General features: G+C 38.6%; 1 protein-coding gene across 2 annotated transcripts in view; it reads left to right on the top strand.

Annotated features, from left to right (window-relative positions):
- Positions 1–14102: 14102 nt before the first annotated feature.
- Positions 14103–18326, top strand: part of LOC127654277 (HMG domain-containing protein 4-like) — a 37363-nt gene continuing 33139 nt past the window's right edge. The window contains exons 1-3 of one of the 2 annotated variants that reach the window (XM_052141402.1): positions 14103–14224; positions 14584–14712; positions 14810–14870. In XM_052141402.1, the coding sequence (XP_051997362.1) occupies positions 14584–14712; positions 14810–14870 (190 nt within the window). In that variant the 5' untranslated portion in view covers positions 14103–14224. Of the gene's footprint in view, positions 14225–14583; positions 14713–14794; positions 14871–18326 lie in introns of both variants that reach the window. The other variant, XM_052141401.1, reaches the window with a different exon arrangement.

Here is an 18326-nt window from a genome sequence, read left to right as displayed (position 1 = left end):
GAGTAATAGTTTATTTTCATCTTAACCGGACATCACAGTTGATCAGTGAAATAATTCATAATTCAATATATTGATACCGATTTCTTTATCAACTGTTTGTTCAATTGAGACATAAGGGGTGAATTCAAAGCATTTTGAAAGTGACACACTTCCTTCTGCCAGTTGGTGGCGCTATAACTTTGACTCACAATAGTCACATCCACGCGACCGCCTCTTCAAGTGAAGAAACTGCTTAAGTTTCATCGAGATCAAGTAATGTATGCAGAAGTTATAACACACTTCCTTGCTGTTTAAGCTTCATTTATGTGCTTTTTGAGCTTCAAAGTTCTTGTGCAATGTGTTCCACATTCAAACCAAAATATCTGACTGTAGGTCAAAGTATGAAACCAATACCCCACTTTTGTCTGAAGGTGGCGCTACTGAGCCCCTGCACCAGGCATCAAAAAGAAAATTCAAGTTTGAAGAGATGCCACGACAGCAGTATTTAAGATATCAATAATTCTTTCACACGTCTACATCTGCCGTGTGTTTACATTATACACCTAAAGTTTGAAGTAAATCGTGTAACAATAAGTGGGTGATTTTAAAGCATTTTGAAAGTGACACACTTCCTTCTGCCAGTTGGTGGCGCTATAACTTTGACTCACAATAGTCACATCCATGCGATCGGCCTCTTACAGCTTAACACACCGCTGAAGTTTCATCGAGATCAATTAATGTATGTAGAAGTTATAACACTCTGACTGTTTCTCGTTCTCGCCATCATTTCGTTTCCTTGCCACGGCCAAACCGTTGGAGATATCAATAATCTGCCGGCAATTTTTCATGGTCAATGTCTTGACATCATGCTGACCGAGTTTGGTGGCGATTGGTGGAGTTCTCTGGGAGGAGTATTCCAAATTCCATTGCGTATGCTTTTCAAACAACCCTAAATAGACGGTTTCCTGTTGGTCTGGGGTAAAAAGTGAAAGTATGAAGGATATATGAAATGATGAGATCTATATGTGTACCGAGTTTCATATTATTACATGCAAGCGTGTTTGAGTTATAGACCAAGTTTTCGGCCCCTGTTCCAGGGGCGCTGTCGAGCCCCCTGCCACGCTCGGGTACCAGCTTCAGGCCGGCCCTAATGACCGCAGGTTCTGACCCGTGTGCAAAGTTTCAAGAGTTTTTGAGCATGTTAAGAGCCCCAAAAGTGCCCCGTAAGTCGTAAAAAAAATAATAATAATAATAATAATAATAATAATAATAAATATAGCTGCGAAGCAGCGATGGCGGGCCTAAGCCGGTGGCACCGCCACCCCCGTGCCTTTAGGGTTGCTGTGCACGATGGGCAATAACGTAACCTCGCTTTGACTGTCGAGAAGATGTGTGCTGTAGAGCTCGCATCAGTGTGTGCTCTGCAAAAGTGCGCATCAAGGGCACATATCGACCACAAAGTATGCGTGAGCACCCTTCCGATACCTAAAATGAAAAATGAGACACCCTTCGGTCTCATGGCGTTAATGGACACATGAAATAAGTACACAAGACTGAAAATTCATATGAAGTGTGCCATTTAGGACAGGGCCTATGACCGTGAACCACAATAGTCACATCTATGAGATAATTCAAATGTAGAATAATTTTTGATGTCATAGGTCAATATCTTTTGCAGCACTTAAATGTGTTAATCCAGAAGGCCAGTATTTATCTGGAGGTCTTTGTACAGGTTTATCAATGTAATTATAATTTACGCTTATGTGTTCCTATGATATGCAATGGAAGTACATTTCTATGTTTAACATGGGTGTATTCACAATACATAGCATACGTATATAATATCTTAAGATTATTTATCATTATGTTAAGTACATCACACAAATGTGACTGTATTCACCTGTAATGTCTCCAATAAGTACAGTATATTGGCCTGTATGGCCATGATATATTGCCTTAGCTAGACTTTAGCTAACCTATTACATTAGCTAGTAGCTCATGAGTCATGAATGTTAGCAAGACACAAGTTAACTATATTTGCTTTTGGCTAATTAGCTGTATAGTCGAGGCACTGTACACAACGCGGAGGGAGGGCGGGCATCGACAAAATCTCATCTACCGACCTGATGTTTTTTATTTAATAAATATATTTGTTTGACAGGGAAGCTGTAGCAAACAGGAATATATATATTAATTTATTTATTAAAAACATAAAAATAAACACCCCAGAAAAAAGGGCACTAATTTCTCTCGAGGAAGAAATAGGGCAGGTGCTCAAGCCCCCTTTGATGTCTATGTGTGCACGTGCCTGAGGGTGAGTAAATGATGAGAGAAATATATTTTTGGGGTAAACTCATTTTATTTGAAAGACTATCTAGGTACATAATAACACTGCATTGCTGTGACTGTTTATAAATTTCAAAATGTACAAGCTCACACTTTAAATGGTCAGTGCTTTGATTTTTAAATCATCAGTGATTATTTTTACATGCCATTCAAAAACGTGGCATTTTACAGCGTAAGAGAGAAATTAAAAAACTTACAATAATACCATTTGTACTTTTCAATGACTTGTCTATGTTCAGGGCGAAGGCTAAATTGTTACTGTCTCTTTAAGAGGGTTTTATCGCATGTTACGATATTCAAGGCACAGTTCAGTTTAATCTTTTGAGAACTGAGAAGTATCATTATTTTCGTTTTGTGCCGTGCTTGTTGCATCTGTATTCATTGTGAGACGATAAAATACAGACTGCGTGAATGGCTGATTTTGTTCACTTGAATTTTGTGACGTGTTTCAGAAAGATTATCGCGAAGACAGAGACAGCGCAGCCGGTTTATTTTCTTTATTTTACAAAAGCACAAGGTTTTGTTGTTATTTTAAGTGTACACAAATAAAAGTACGACTTTCATAGTTTGTGATGATGTATTAAATGTATCAGTATGGGCACAAATAACGCTAGTATTTTGTTTAAGTTGTTTCCGCTGTTTCGAGAGAAAAATATAGCAGGACGTCATCTGGAATAATGCCAGAATTTAATATAATTATACCAGATTTCTTTCTCAACTGTTTGTTCACTTGAGACATAACAGATTCCTCAATATATCATGTATTTTTACACTTTGTTGTATGAAATTGTCCGTTCAGACGCAAGCAGCAGCGAAAGCTGAAATCTCATCGGCGTTCGAGCGAAGCGTTAGACACGACGCGGCTCGATCGCTGTGTCACTCAATCTGCTCGCAAACATGTATTTGAGTTGTTTTCACATTTGTTGAGTTGAATAGTGTAAAATCGCTTGAATGTTCAAACAGGCAAACATTGTATACAACCGACAAACCTTCGTGGAAGATGCGAGCAAAAATAATCTGTCAGACATAGAGCTGTCACGATAACTACTTTTTGTTGTGCGATATATTGCACATAAATTAATTGCGATAAACGATATTATTGTAATTTTCAGACCATTTTATGCCACTGATTACATAATGACAATATAATAGCATAATAATGCAAGTACACTGTTTCAAAGAACATTTTATTCTTATTCTATTCAATATTTAGACATTGTGAAATGTGAAAAAATATATCCCAAATAAATAAAACAAGTAAATAAATACACTTTCGTTAACAAAAAACTGCAAGGTATCAAGAACTAGATCAAAACAAAGTAGGCTAATATGTCAATTTAAACTTTTAAAGTGTCTCACACAAAGGCACAGATGCATCAACAGGACATTTCTGCTGCCAGATTAGTTTTTTAATTGTTAGGCAGATTCCGAGAAAGGAACACCAACATGTTTACCTTGTGGGGCTTAAGGCAGGATCTTACTGGGGTAACAATGTTACCAGCTGTGCTAAACAGTCTTTCTTATAGCGAAGTTACGCTATCCGTGAATGTGCGCCATTTCGGCTGTCACGCTTTATATTTGCACTGTCGGGAAAAGGCATCTGCAACAGATAACTGTCTGGAAGAAGGCCCCTCTCCAACTCCAGCTGCAGTTGTTGTTCCCAGGTTGAAAAACTGGGTGGGATGGTTATGTTTTAGGTGCGATTTTAAGTTTGTTGTGTTGCCTCTTTACGCTGCTACTGTTTTAAAACACAGTCGACATACCGGCTCGTTCACGTTAATTAGCTCTCCTCTCTCGTTCGGCTTAAAGCCAAAATGTTCCCACACCGGAGCTGAAGATTGCGGCTTTGAAATCAATTCCATGTTGGACTCGTTCTTCCTAACTAGCTCGCTGAAGATGTCACGAAACAGAACACTTTAAGATGCAGTGGGTTCACGCCTTCTCTTCACCTGACGGTGTCCGCTCTCTCTCTCTCTGTGAGTGTGTGTGTGTGTGTGTGTGTGTGTGTGTGTGTGTGTGTGTGTGTGTGTGTGTGTGTGAGTGTGTGTGTGTGTGTGAGTGTGTGGACACGCTGCCTGAGCCCCGCCTCCGACACAGAGTGCAGACAAGATGACAGAGGCAGCGCGATCAACTAAAATGTTGGTGACATTCATTTTAATGTAAAAATGAATCTGATTATTATTTTTAATAATAAAACAAATTATCAGTTGCAATATATCGCGGCACCAAAAATGATCGCGCTCATTTACATATATCGTGCGATAAGTCGATATATTGACTATCGCGACAGCTCTAGTCAGACAACCCTAAAACAACATCATACTCGGATCTTGATACGTTAGGATCGATAAGCCCATCCCTACTTTCTTTAGACATATGTTTCATGTGTTGGTTTTAAGAAAGACTCGGCGTACTCATAAAACTCACAGAACGAAATATGCGTCACACTTTACTGCGTTCTCAACAACATGTAAATCTTCTTCATACGTTAAAACAACGAGAATACAGAAAATAGGCTTAGAACTCCACCTAGTGGTTATATTATAGAATTAAAGGAGAAATTACATGAGACAGCTTTATAACTTAAATGGCTTTAACTGAAATAGACTAAAGTTTAATATAACTATTCTGATAAGTGTATATTTCCAACATCATGTTTGTGTTATCCGTTTCTGTAAGTTTTTGTGACGTGTTTCAGAAAGATAATCGCTTAGACAGAGCGATAGTTTATTTTCATCTTAACCGGACATTGATCACTGCAATAATTCATAATTCAATATATTGATACCCGATTTCTTTATCAACTGTTTGTTCAATTGAGACATAAGGGGTGATTTCAAAGCATTTTGAAAGTGACACACTTCCTTCTGCCAGTTGGTGGCGCTATAACTTTGACTCAAGTAGTCACATCCATGTGACACACTGCTGAAGTTTCATCAAGATCAGTTAATGTATGCAAAAGTTATAACACACTTCCTTGCTTTTATGCTTCCTTTGTGTGCTTTTTGGAGCTTCAAAGTTCATTTGCAATGTGTTCCACATTCAAACCAAAATATCTGACTTTCTGTTGCTCTGTTTGTTCACTTGAGACATAAGAGGGTGATTTCAAAGCATTTTGAAAGTGACACACTTCCTTCTGCCAGTTGGTGGCGCTATAACTTTGACTCACAATAGTCACATCCATGCGACCGGCCTCTTCCCGCGAACACACTGCTGAAGTTTCATCGAGATCAGTTAATGTATGCAGAAGTTATAACAAAACTTCCTTGCTTTTATGCACCCTTTATGTGCTTTTTGGAGCTTCAAAGTTAATTTGTAATGTGTTCCACATTCAAACCAAAATATCTGACTTTCTGTTGCTCTGTTTGTTCACTTGAGACATAAGAGGGTGATTTCAAAGCATTTTGAAAGTGACACACTTCCTTCTGCCAGTTGGTGGCGCTTATAACTTTGACTCACAATAGTCACATCCATGTGACACACTGCTGAAGTTTCATCGAGATCAGTTAATGTATGCAGAAGTTATAACACACTTCCTTGCTATTTGCTCCCTTCATATGCTACCTTTATGGGGTTTTTGGAGCTTCAAAGTTTCCTTTGCAATGTGTTCCACATTCAAACCAAAATATCTGACTTTCTCTTGGTCTGAGCTAATGACTGTAAATTAGAAAGTTGTCCGGCTCGATGAGAACAATATAATTCCTGAGTTTTGTGATTCTAGGTCGAAGTATAAAACCAATACCCCACTTTTGTCAACAGGTGGCGCTACTGAGCCCCTGCACCACGCATCAAAAAAGAATATTCAACTTTGAAGCGCAGCCACGACCACAGTATTTAAGATATCAATAATCCTTTAACACGTCTACATCTGCCGTGTGTTTACATTATACACCTAAAGTTTTAAGTAAATCGGGTAAAAATAAGAGTGTGATTTCAAAGCATTTTGAAAGTGACACACTTCCTTCTGCCAGTTGGTGGCGCTATAACTTGGACTCACAATAGTCACATCCATGCGATCGGCCTCTTCCAGCGATCACACTGCTGCGGTTTCATCGAGATCAATTAATGTATGCAGAAGTTATAACACATTTCCTGTTTCACTTTTCGCGCCATAATTTCGTTTCTCGCCACGGCCAAACCGTTCGAGATATCAAAAATCCGCCGGCAGTTTTTCATCCTCAATGTCTTGACTTCATGCTGACCGAAGTTTACGTGGCGATTGGTGGAATTCTCTAGGAGGAGTATTTCACATTCCATTGCATGTGTTTTCCAAAGAACCCTAAATAGACGATTTCCTGTTGGGCTGAGGTAAAAAGTAAAAGTATGAAGGATATATGAAACGATGAGATCTATATGTGTACCGAAGTTTCATATTATTACATGCAAGCGTGTTTGATTTATGGACCAAGTTTTCGGACCCCGTTCCAGGGGCTCGTCGAGCCCCCTGCCACGCCCGGTACCAGCTTCAGCCCGGCCCTAATGGCCGCGGGTTCTGACCAGTGTGCAAAGTTTCAAGAGTTTTTGAGCATGTTAAGAGCCCCAAAAGTGCCCCAATAGTCGTAAAAAAAAAAATAATAATAATAATAATAATAATAATCCTAATCGAAAACAATAGGGTCCTACGCACTTTGTGCTTGGGCCCTAATAATAATAATAATAATCCTAACTGAAAACAATAGGGTCCTACGCACTTTGTGCTTGGGCCCTAATAATAATAATAATCCTAACTTGAAAACAATAGGGTCCTACGACTTTGTGCTTGGGCCCTAATAATAATAATAATCCTAACTGAAAACAATAGGGTCCTACGCACTTTGTGCTTGGGCCCTAATAATAATAATAATAATCCTAATGAAAACAATAGGGTCCTACGCACTTTGTGCTTGGGCCCTAATAATAATCCTAACGAAAACAATAGGGCCTTGCCTTTTCAAGGCTTGGGCCCTAATAATAGCTGCACAAAAAAAAGTGTCATTACATCGGCGACAGTGGCCCTTGACTTTGTATTGTTGACAGATTTTGGCCCTTGGTGAAAACTAATTGGGGAACCCTGCCATACATGGTGGCTTATTGAACTTAAATATTTATCTGTGCCCTTGTTTCTGTGCTTGTTCAGTTAATAAACCCTTGCAACAAAAGTGTTGCTATCCACTTTGTTAAAATAAAAAAAAGACAATGCTAAGAAACAAAAGTTAAGAAAACTGTTACCTTGAGGGGTACCAACTGAGGGACACAGGGCTTTATTCTGAGGTTATCGAGACCATTTTAAGTGCTAGGGCTCCCTCCACTTGGAACAAATCTGGATGAGATTTTACAGGGCAGAAGAGGACCTCTTCGCCTCTATGAACAGCGCAATGTCTCCTCTACTTCTCCCCTCCTGGGGCTGGACGCGGTGGCGCATACATGGCCCAGAATGCGCCTGTATGCGTTTCCCTCTACTAAAAGTTCATAATGCAGAACCACTTAACTGCAAGATTGCTTCAGTTCTGGACTTTCTGCAGGAAGAACAGTCAGCAGGCACATGCCCCGCCTCTCTCAGGGTCTATGTGGCCACCATTTCGGCTTGCCACGCCCTGATGGACAGGGTGCCCTTTAGGAGGAATCCTCTTCTCGCTCGCTTCATTCGTGAAGCCATGCGACTGTGGCCTCCTGCCAGGGCCGGACTGGGACACAATTTCAGGCCGGGAAATCCTACACCCATCCAGGCCATCCTATGCACCCAAATAAAATTTTGAAACACTGACAACCTTGTTTTTTTCCCCCCTAAATTACATTTATTTCACAGTATGACCATAACATAAAAACATAAACAACCAACCTAGAAGTAAAGCAGTCCTAAGATCAAATGTGTCTGCACATAACGTCCTGTGCACTGCAATTACAATTGCAATAAATAATGTTATGAGATTGATGTTTTAAATAAATGTTTGAATATAAAAAAAATTCAATACTTAAACCTTAAACTAAACCGCCAATAGGTGGCGGCAAGTGACCGTCTTAATTAGTGAGTCATTCATACAAAAGATTCGTTCAAAACGCTGAATCATTCAGCAACAAAACACCGAGCTGCTGTAGCTTTCGTTTGGAATTATTTTAGCCGGTGAAATAGAACAAAAACAGTTAATATGGTTTGTGTCTAAAATGTAAGTAACTTAATAATAAATATTAACTACGCTACTTGTTTATTGAACAATAAATTAAATGTAACATTTTCAATCGTGATAATATTCAGCAAAACAGCTCCCTTAGTTGTGTTATGTTAAATAAAAAAAACAACAATTAGAATTTTTACCTCAGTACATTGCTTCTGTGAGTTTTCTGTGTGCACTCATTTGTTTTGATTTCTCCACGAATGTAACGTTAGACGGGTGCTGCTCGCATTTTCTGTTTAACCGTTTGTCTGAGGCGTAAAGTCGAATCGTAGCCTTGCCAGTCAAGACTAACAGATTCATGATTTAATTTTTTTTATTGTTATTAATATTAATAATAATTTTATTGAATGACGAATTCAAAAATGATCACTGGTAAAGGTAGTAATATAAAATAATAATAATTAAAAAAAAAAATAATAAATAAAAATAAAAAAAAAAACACTGGCTGGCAGCAGGCCAACTTAGTCGCCAGGCCAGCGGGAATTGTCCCGGTGCTCCCGATGGCCAGTCCGGGCCTGCCTCCTGCTAGGGCCAGGACCTCTTCATAGGACTTAGCAATAGTCCTTGAGGGTCTGGTTGAGACCCCCTTTGAACATCTAGAGTCAGCGTCTGACAGACTTCTGACTCTCAAGATGGTTTTTCTTATGGCATTACCTCTGTAAGAGAATTGGGGACCTACAGGCTCTGTCTGTTTTGCCAGCCTGTTTAGAGTTTGCCCCAGGAATGACCAAAGCAATTTTTCACCCTCATCCTGACTACCTGCCTAAGGTGCCATTCGCGACACTACATCCGGTCACTCTCTAAGCCTTCTGCTCCCCGCTGTTTGCAACGCCGGAGCAGCAAAGACTTCACAGACTGTGTCCAGTCTGTGCCCTTTAGATTTATGTCCACCGCACTAGCCAGTGGCGTAAGTCAGGGCAACTATTTGTTTGCCATGGGAGCCACAACCAGGGGGCGGCCACCTCCAAGCAGACTATGTCGCATTGGGTGAGGGACGCTACTGCCCTGGCCTACGAGGCGCGCTGTCAAGCTTCGCCAGTAAGTATCAGGGCTCACTCTTCCAGAGGGCTCGTCTCCTCTAAAGCCTTGGCTAGAGGGGTCCCTCTGCAGCAGGTTTGTGATGCGGCAGGCTGGTCCTCTCCGCACACATTCATCAAATTTTATAGTTTGGATGTTCTTGCTACTCCGGGCTCTTATGTCCTTGAGTCGACATCTCAAGCTCATGTCTGAGACCTCTCGCGTTCTTGTGAGCACACTTCACAACCGTAGGGTCCGTACAGCCTCAGTTTTTTTAAACTCTGCGTGTGCAATGATTGTTGTCACTTCCTTGCAATTTAACCCAATACTTCATAGATAGCTTTTCTCTTCTTAAGTCTAAAGTCATCTCCCCCATTTCAACCCTGATGGCATCTAAAGGGGTTGATCTTATTGCTCCACAACAGATTCTAAGTGCTCTAGATTGTAAATTATCCAATTTCTTCAATTCTGATTTAGATCCAGCCCAATACACTGCACATCCATAGTCTATACTAGAATGTATTAAAGCTTGATATACATGTAACAGTGAACTCTTGCTGGCTCCCCATTCATACTTGGCCATTGAAGACATAATTTAGTTTGCCTTTACATTTGTTTTCAATTTTCTTAATATGTCTCTTCCATGTTAATTTCTCATCAAAGATTAATCCTAGATACTTGAATTCTGTCACTCTTTCTAGTGGTTGATCATATAATTTCAGAATCATTTGTTCCATTTTCTTTTTCTTTGTAAAAATCATATATTGAGTCTTTGGTAATGAAACTTTTAATCCCCAATCTATTGACCATTCTTCAGATTCACTTATTGTTTCTTCTATTCCTTTAACTACATTTATTAAATTCCTACCTCTTTTCCATACTGCTCCATCATTGGCATATAATGCCTTTCCAATATTTGGATTAACTTTTTCAAATATATCATTAATTATTACATTAAATTAAATTGTACTGATGACACTTTCTTGTGGAGTCCCATTCATAATATCATACGGTACTGACATTTCTTTCCCTATTCTTACCTGGAATGTATGCTCAAATAAGAAATCTAATATCCAATTATACATTCTCCCCCCTATTCCAAGTTTATTTAATTTAATTAAAAGTCCTTCCCTCCATAAAGTGTTGTATGCTTTTTCAATATCAAAGAAAACTGCAACAAGATATTCTTTCATTATAAGTTATTTTTTTGCATCAATTTCAAATAATATCAGAGCATCCATTGTAGATCTCTTTTTCCTAAAACCACTCCAGTCTGGTGTTAATATTTCAATTTTCTCCAAAAAGTCATTCAACCTTCTTACTATAATTTTCTCCATTACTTTGCACAATGTAGATGTGAGTGCAATTGGTCTATAGCTGTTAGATTTTGTTGCATCTTTCCCTGGTTTAACTATTGGTATCACTATAACACTTTTTCAATCATTGGGTAAAGTACTTTCATTCATACCTGATTGTATACATTTAATAATGCTTTAATGGCTTTAATCTCTGGTAAGTTTTTTAACATACTGTAACTGATCTCTCTCCCTGGTGTTGTATTCTTTGAATTGTTAATGGCTATTTTTAACTCAAAATAATTAAAATCTTCATCCATATTGCCATCTACTCCTTGTTTTTTCATAGGGACATTCTTATATACTTAGCAATATTTTTTTGTCTTCTTTAAGTTTTCAATACTGTGGATTTTAGCAAAGGTTGTAGCTAAGACTTCTGCTTTTTCCTTATTTGTAATGGCCATTTTCCCTTTCTCTTCAATTAAAGGGATCTGCTTATAGTTATTAATACCATTCATTTTCCTAATCATTCTCCAAACCACATGCATTACAGTCTCTCTCTCAATTGTACTGCAGAACTCTTGCCAAGCTTTTCTTTTTGCATTTTAATGACCCTTCTTGCAATTGCCCTTTTCTTCTAAAACTCTACGATTGTATCTTGAGTTATTAATCTTTTTAAAATTCGAATTTTTTTCTCTAATTGCCACTGAGCAATCTTCTGACCACCATGGTACACTTTTCTTTTTCTTTCCATTATCTCTTATTAAAGGAATAGACTGTTTTACAGCAAAAATAATTCCTTCTACTATTTTATTATATATTTCCTCAAAACTTCCTTCCAATTTCATATTATTGAAATTTTCTTCACACAAAATATAAAATCCCTTCCATTTTGCCTGTTTAAGTCTCCACCTTACACATTGATTAATATTTTGCTTTTGTACTGCATTTTGGATATCACATATTACTGGCCAATGATCACTGCCCATATTATATTCATGCACTGTCCAAGTACATTTACCAGCTAATGCTGCTGACATTATTGTGAGATCTAAACATGACGTGCTACCTCTTGTTATATCCATTCTTGTTGGCTTCCCATCATTCAAATATACCAGTGAATGTTCTTCTATAAATTCTTCTGCTATTTCCCCACTTAGACATTATAAGACATTATAGAATTATGTATTGTTACTCTGAGTCATGTCCAAAGCAACAGTTCCTTCTTTCACTTTTAAAATCTCATGGACTTCTTCAGCTGAAATTCCTGTTAACTTTAGGAATTTATTAGCACATCCAAGAATGATCTTTAACTTGTCTGACTTCCTTTCTACTTGCACTGTACCATTTACCACTGCACAAATAAATGCCACAAAATCAATTCAAAATCTGATTCATTTCTTTCAGGATTTACATTATTCTGGATGGAAGATTCCAGAATAATGATTCCAGAATAATTCCTTGCACATTTATTCTCTTTGTTTCTGCTTTGCCTTTTATCTTATGGGTAGCTTCTGCATATGTTATATTTTTGCACTCTTTACTTTTTACACACTTTATTTTTTGTATTTCGAGAGCTTCTTGTTGTATGGGGCATCCTGCATATGCAGCGCTATGGTCTCCCCCACAGTTACAATATTTAATCTCTGTTCCCTCCTCACACTTGCCATACTCCTGTTCTCCTCCGCATTTTGCACATTATTGCATATTCCCTTTACAGGTATTTGCAGTGTGTCCCATGCATTGGAATTTAAAACATCTCAAAGGAGGGGATACTCTCGTACTGAAAAGCTTATAAATCTTAGCTTCACTTTTGTCGGTAGGGTTTTTCCTTCAAATTGAATCAACATGCTCATGCGGTCACACCTTATATTGTCTCTCCACATCTGAAATCTTCTAGCAGAAATGACTGTGCCACCATCTAAACTTCCTTTGATGTCATCCATGCTTACGTTAAGAGGTACTCATGAAATGACCCCTCAGTTTTATTGCCTATTTCTGTGCATACTACCTTTCCTCAAGTGTTTTTATTTTAAGAATCTTTTGTTTCTGCTTCTCATCCTTGCATTTGATCATTATTCTTCCATTACTGAGACAGCTTTCACTATTCCATCACTTTCTCAATTGCTTTTGAAAGTTTAACAGGATGCTTTTGTTGTTCTGATTGTTTAGCAAAAGTAACAATCACTTTGATTTCTCTTTCTACCATCTCCTTACTGGTTTCATTTCTTATATTTCTCAATTTGTTAATTGTTTGCTCACAATCAGATCCATCACCCATGCTTCTTTCCTTTTTCCTTTTAGTATATCTTACTTCCTGATAATCCATGTCTTGATTATTGTCGCCATCCAAAATGTCTCCCCACGCCATTCTGCCGACCTCCATCTTTTCCTCTAGATTACTGATGTCTGCTGGCTCTTCTTGTTATGAAAATGTACCCGGCTGCTATCTCAACACAGCGTTGCCATGTTGGCTGAGCACCACGTCTTCCACAGGCATGTTGAGTACACTCATGAATAGTCATGAAAGCTCCGCCCAGAGAAACCAAATATATCAGAAACCGAAAATCCCGTAACACCGGGACACCTACATGACAGATTAGCATTTACACATCAAACGTGATGCGTTTGTGACTACATACATTTGTGGTTTTTGTGATCTGATCACAAAACCTTTTAGACCCTGTCAGGGCTGGACTGGGAAGAGAAATCGGCCCTGGATTTTAGCTTATCGCGGCCTTTTCAGCCTGATTCGCCAATCCGCTGCTGATTAGCCCCAAAGTGCTTCGGCCCACCGGGAAAATGCCCGGTATGCCAGATTACCAGTCAAGCCCTTGACCCCGTTTAAACCTGTATTTAGCCCTGACCTAATGTGATCCGACCCCCAAAAACACATCTTAACACCAGGTGAAAACAAGGTCAACACAAATTTGAAACCAACATGATTCCATACCAGGGGCATCACTAGACCCCTTTTACTGGAGCACTTGCCCCAGTAATCTTAAATTTGAGTTTTTACAATTTACTTTATTTGTCAGTGCATTCATTTAGATTGATAATCCCGGAAAAATTTTTATCTAACTAAATGCAATGCATTAACCCACCCAATCAACGCTTGTAAGAGCAGGGTTACGAGCGAAAGCTAGAGGAGCTGAACACGCAGCGCTGGCTGAAGCAATGACTCTTGTTGGGCTGGAGGATGGGGGAGGTAGTGGTTAGAGTCTCTGGTTCATGATCACAGAGGGTGGCAGTAATGCACGAGTTTTGTTGCGATCTGCCATAAAAAACGAGGAAGAAGAAGAAGCTTGTACGGAAAACACAAATCTGATACATGCGCAGAAAACCCCGGCGAAATGACGTCACTCACAGCGCGAACGAGGAGGAAGAGTGAGCAGAGGCAAAATGGCGGCGGAAGACGCTTGATGTTTCAAGGAGGTAATCAATGAAAATTATTTAATTAAATGAATGGCACCACACTTACACATTAATGTTTGTCGGAGAAACAAACTTTAGCTTGTCCGATTATAGTATTAATTTCTAATAATAAGAATTCACACAAACTGATGTACACATACTCAAATAACCACGCAGGCAGGCGCAAATAAACACATAAATATACAAAGGAAACACTCAAATTTAAAGTAAACATACACAACTGCACACTCGTTGGATTGCGTTTGACTTTTTGTGTGTTTGCTGCTGCTGCTGCTGCTGCTGCTGCTGCTGCTGCTGCTGCTGTTGTTGTTGTTGTTTGATTGTGTGTGTTGTGTGTTGTGTTGTGTTGTGTTGTGTAGATGGAGGGTGAGGTGAGTCTGGTCGCTGGTCGCAGTCAGAGAGAGAAGAGAAGATCTTACAAAGATCTGCTGAGAGAAGAGGAGATAATTGATGCTGAGGTCAGGAAGACCTCCAAGAAACGTCTCAAGGTGCAATTGACACACACACACACACACACACACACACACACCATCATGTGATGTCATTACATTTACATAATCATCAACACAGACCTGCTCTCCACAGGAGTCTGATGGCTTTTACACTGGTGCTGAATTTCACAAGAAGAAGAAGAAACATGATGAAGGTAATTTCTGCAGAGGTGTGTGATTGATTTCTATAGAGTACAACAGTAGGAACACACTCTTTCATCAACTTGTTTCTGGAAGTTTTTTTCTTATTAAATTTCTCGAAAAGCACTTACAAATATTCTTCAATAAAACATTATAAAATATGAACCAACCAGCTCCAAGTTCAATCACAACATAGTAAGTTTGCGATAAGAAAAATAGTGATTGTGGGGAAGACAAATGTACAAGACTGTGTGTGTGCTGTGTGTGTGTTTTATGAGTGACCACAATCCCATGACGCATTGTAAATTATATTTTGAAATATATTAGATAATATTGACCAATACCAGTGTACATTTTTAGTTTTTGTTTTAGTCTTGATGAAAATATAAATCTTACATTTTGAGTTTAACTCTGACTGAAATGCCATGGATTTTTAGTCAATGAAATGTATGTATTGTAGTTGATGATAATGTGCACAATGACAAAAACATGTGCCAAACTTTAATTGACCAAACTCCACTAATCAAATATTCAAACATTTAAATAAAATAGTTTAAATATTTATTAATTTAAACATATTAAAAATGCAACTAAATACAACTGTCCTTGAAAACCTGAGCTCCTGAAATAATATCATATAATGAATTTACTCGAGGATTAGCTACTTTTCAAGTTACTGTATTCTTTACAGACTGTTTTTAAATATCCGTGCACTATTTGTGCATTGTTTTTCTGATTAGCAGTTTTTATTGATTCATACAATTAACAAAGAAAAGCTAAACATATATTCACAGAATCAACATTTAACCACCATTATTACCCCTCCCAATCCCCAACCCCACCCTGACCCTCAACAAACATCCCTGTGGTCACACATGAGTATACACACACACACACACACAAATATATAATAATCACACACATACTTCTCTCTCCACTGACCCTCTCCGAGAGCCCTCCAAGAACGCCAAGTAGCTGCCCCATTTCCCTTCAAAAGAATCCCAAGTTCCCCTGCCTTCTACGTGACACTTGATTCTCGAATTCTTGAAAGCCGCCACCCTCCCCATCTCCGTGCACCACTCTTGAAATGAGGGAGCCCCAGCCGACTTCCATCCTCTTAAAACTATCTGTCTGCCGATCATAATACTGATTAGGACCCAATTTGTTATGTGTTTATCCACTATATTGATGACCACCCCATCGCCTAAAAGACAGAGTCTGGGTCAAAATGAAATTTGAGTGCCCAATATTTCACACATAACACTGAACCTTCAACCAAATTTCTCGGATCTTAACACACCACCAAAAAACATGGGATGTGTCTCTATATTCTGATTGCATCACCAGCAGGTGGGTGTGTCTTTAAGACCAAGCCTATACAATTTAGAGGGGGTCCAATAGAATCAATGTAAAATCTTGAATTACATAAGGCTCAACTTTGCATCTTTAGATGCAGACTTTATATTTTTTAGAATCCTAGCACACAGTCCCTCCTCCAATACCAAGTTTAAATTTTTCTTGATAGAGTTAAAGCTCCATCCCCCAGAGTTTGAATTAACTGGGAGTAATAAACTGATGCCTTATGACCTTTTCCAAAAGCAGTAATCACCACTCCCAGAGTATCTGCCACTTTAGGAGGGGGTGTATGCTATTCCCAAAAATAGTACAGAGCTGGTGGCTCAGCTGTAAATACCTAAAGAACTGAGATCTGTTAAACCAAATTTTCAAAACTTCATCATATAGGTCACAGAGTTTATTAACCTCCCACACAATCCACTCTTACCTACAGAAAGGGAACTTATTAATACATAATTTTAGAAAGGCTTTGCAATGGCGAAACAGGGGCAAAAAAGTCCTGTTCAATACAAAACCAGGGAGGGGCTCTCGCGACCAAAGAGTGAAATGTCTGAGACAATGCATAATAATAAATCAAAATCTTGGGTAGGCCAAGCCCACCTTTGTCAATTGGCCTTTTCAATTGACAGAATTGTAATTTGGGACATTTACCATTCCAAATGAAGATTTTGCTATACTATCAAATTGCTTGAAATAAGAGAGATACATCTATAAGGACTGTAGCTTGTAGTTTAATTTTGGAATACAAATCATTTTAATAACATTAACCTTCCCAATCATAGATAAATGTAATGAAGCCCACCTGCCCACGTTGCTAGAAAACGTTTTTATTAAAGGGGTCAAATTAACTAACTAAATCACACAGATTTGCTGGGAAAGCTTCAGATTAGACCAATTAACTCTCTATCCCGAGAATTTAGAAAAGGAATTAATAATTCTGTGGAAGCAAGGCATAGATCTTGTAAGGTTGGAGACGAATAGTAAAATATTATCTGCGTAAAGCAAAAGTTTATGCGCCACACCTCCCACCACCAGCCCTGGAAAATCATCCTCTTTTCTTATCACAGCTGCTAATGATTCCAGGGCAAGACAGAACAATAATGGGGAAAGAGGGCATCCCTGCTGGGTGCCCCTATCTAGAGTGAAATAATCTGAAATGAATCCATTAATTTGTACCGCCGCTACTGGGTATAAAGTAACCAACCAATAAAAGTATTCCTGAACCCGTACATTTCCAAAATCCTAAAAAGGTAATCCCATTCTACCATATCAAATGCCTTTTCGCATCAAGTGAGATGGCAGGGACCGGAGTCTGATCAATCGCCACCGACCACATGATATTGATGAAATGCCTAATGTTACCAGAAGAGCTATGGCCCTGAATAAACCCCACCTGATCTATATGTACAGATGAAGACAAAATTATTAGCCCCCCTATGAAATTTCAATTCTTTTTCAAATATTTCCCAAGTGATGTTTAACAGAGCAAGGGGCTTTTAACACAGTATTTCATATGATATTTTTCCTCTGGAGAAAGCCTTATTTATTTAAATTTGCCTGGAATAAAATAACTTATTTAAATTTTTTTAAAAACTGCTAAGGTCAATATTATTAGACCCCTTACAATACAATTATAAATCTGTTTGATTGGCTACGGAACCAACCACTGTTATCCAATGAATTGCATAATTAACCTAACTCGCCTAATTAATCCCCAAGCCTTTAAGTTGCACTTCAAACTGAGTATTAGTATCTTGCAAAACAAGTAATATAAAACTGTCATCATGGCAAAGAAAAAAGAAATTTGTTTAGACTTGAGAAAAAGAATTGTTAATTCTCAGAAAGCAGGAGAAGGATATGCACGTTTATCAAAGCATTTTCGGGTGTCAAGATTATCAAGAAGTTTGAAGAGACCCACACAGTGGAGAACAAGACTGGCAGAGGCAGGAAAAGAAAGATTTCAAAAACCTTGGAAAGAAAACTGGTGAGAGAGGTTTCTAAAGCTCCGTCCCCCAGGACCCAAGAACAACTGCCAATTCACTAGTGAGTGATTTAGCCAAGTCTGGGATTCATGTCTCAACGAAGACAGTCATTAGAGCCCTGCACAGCAATGG

This window comes from Xyrauchen texanus, chromosome 13, assembly GCF_025860055.1.
Source record: "Xyrauchen texanus isolate HMW12.3.18 chromosome 13, RBS_HiC_50CHRs, whole genome shotgun sequence".
Lineage (NCBI taxonomy): Eukaryota > Metazoa > Chordata > Actinopteri > Cypriniformes > Catostomidae > Xyrauchen > Xyrauchen texanus.
Note: the sequence above shows the minus strand (reverse complement) of the source record. Positions and strands in the feature narration are given on the sequence as shown.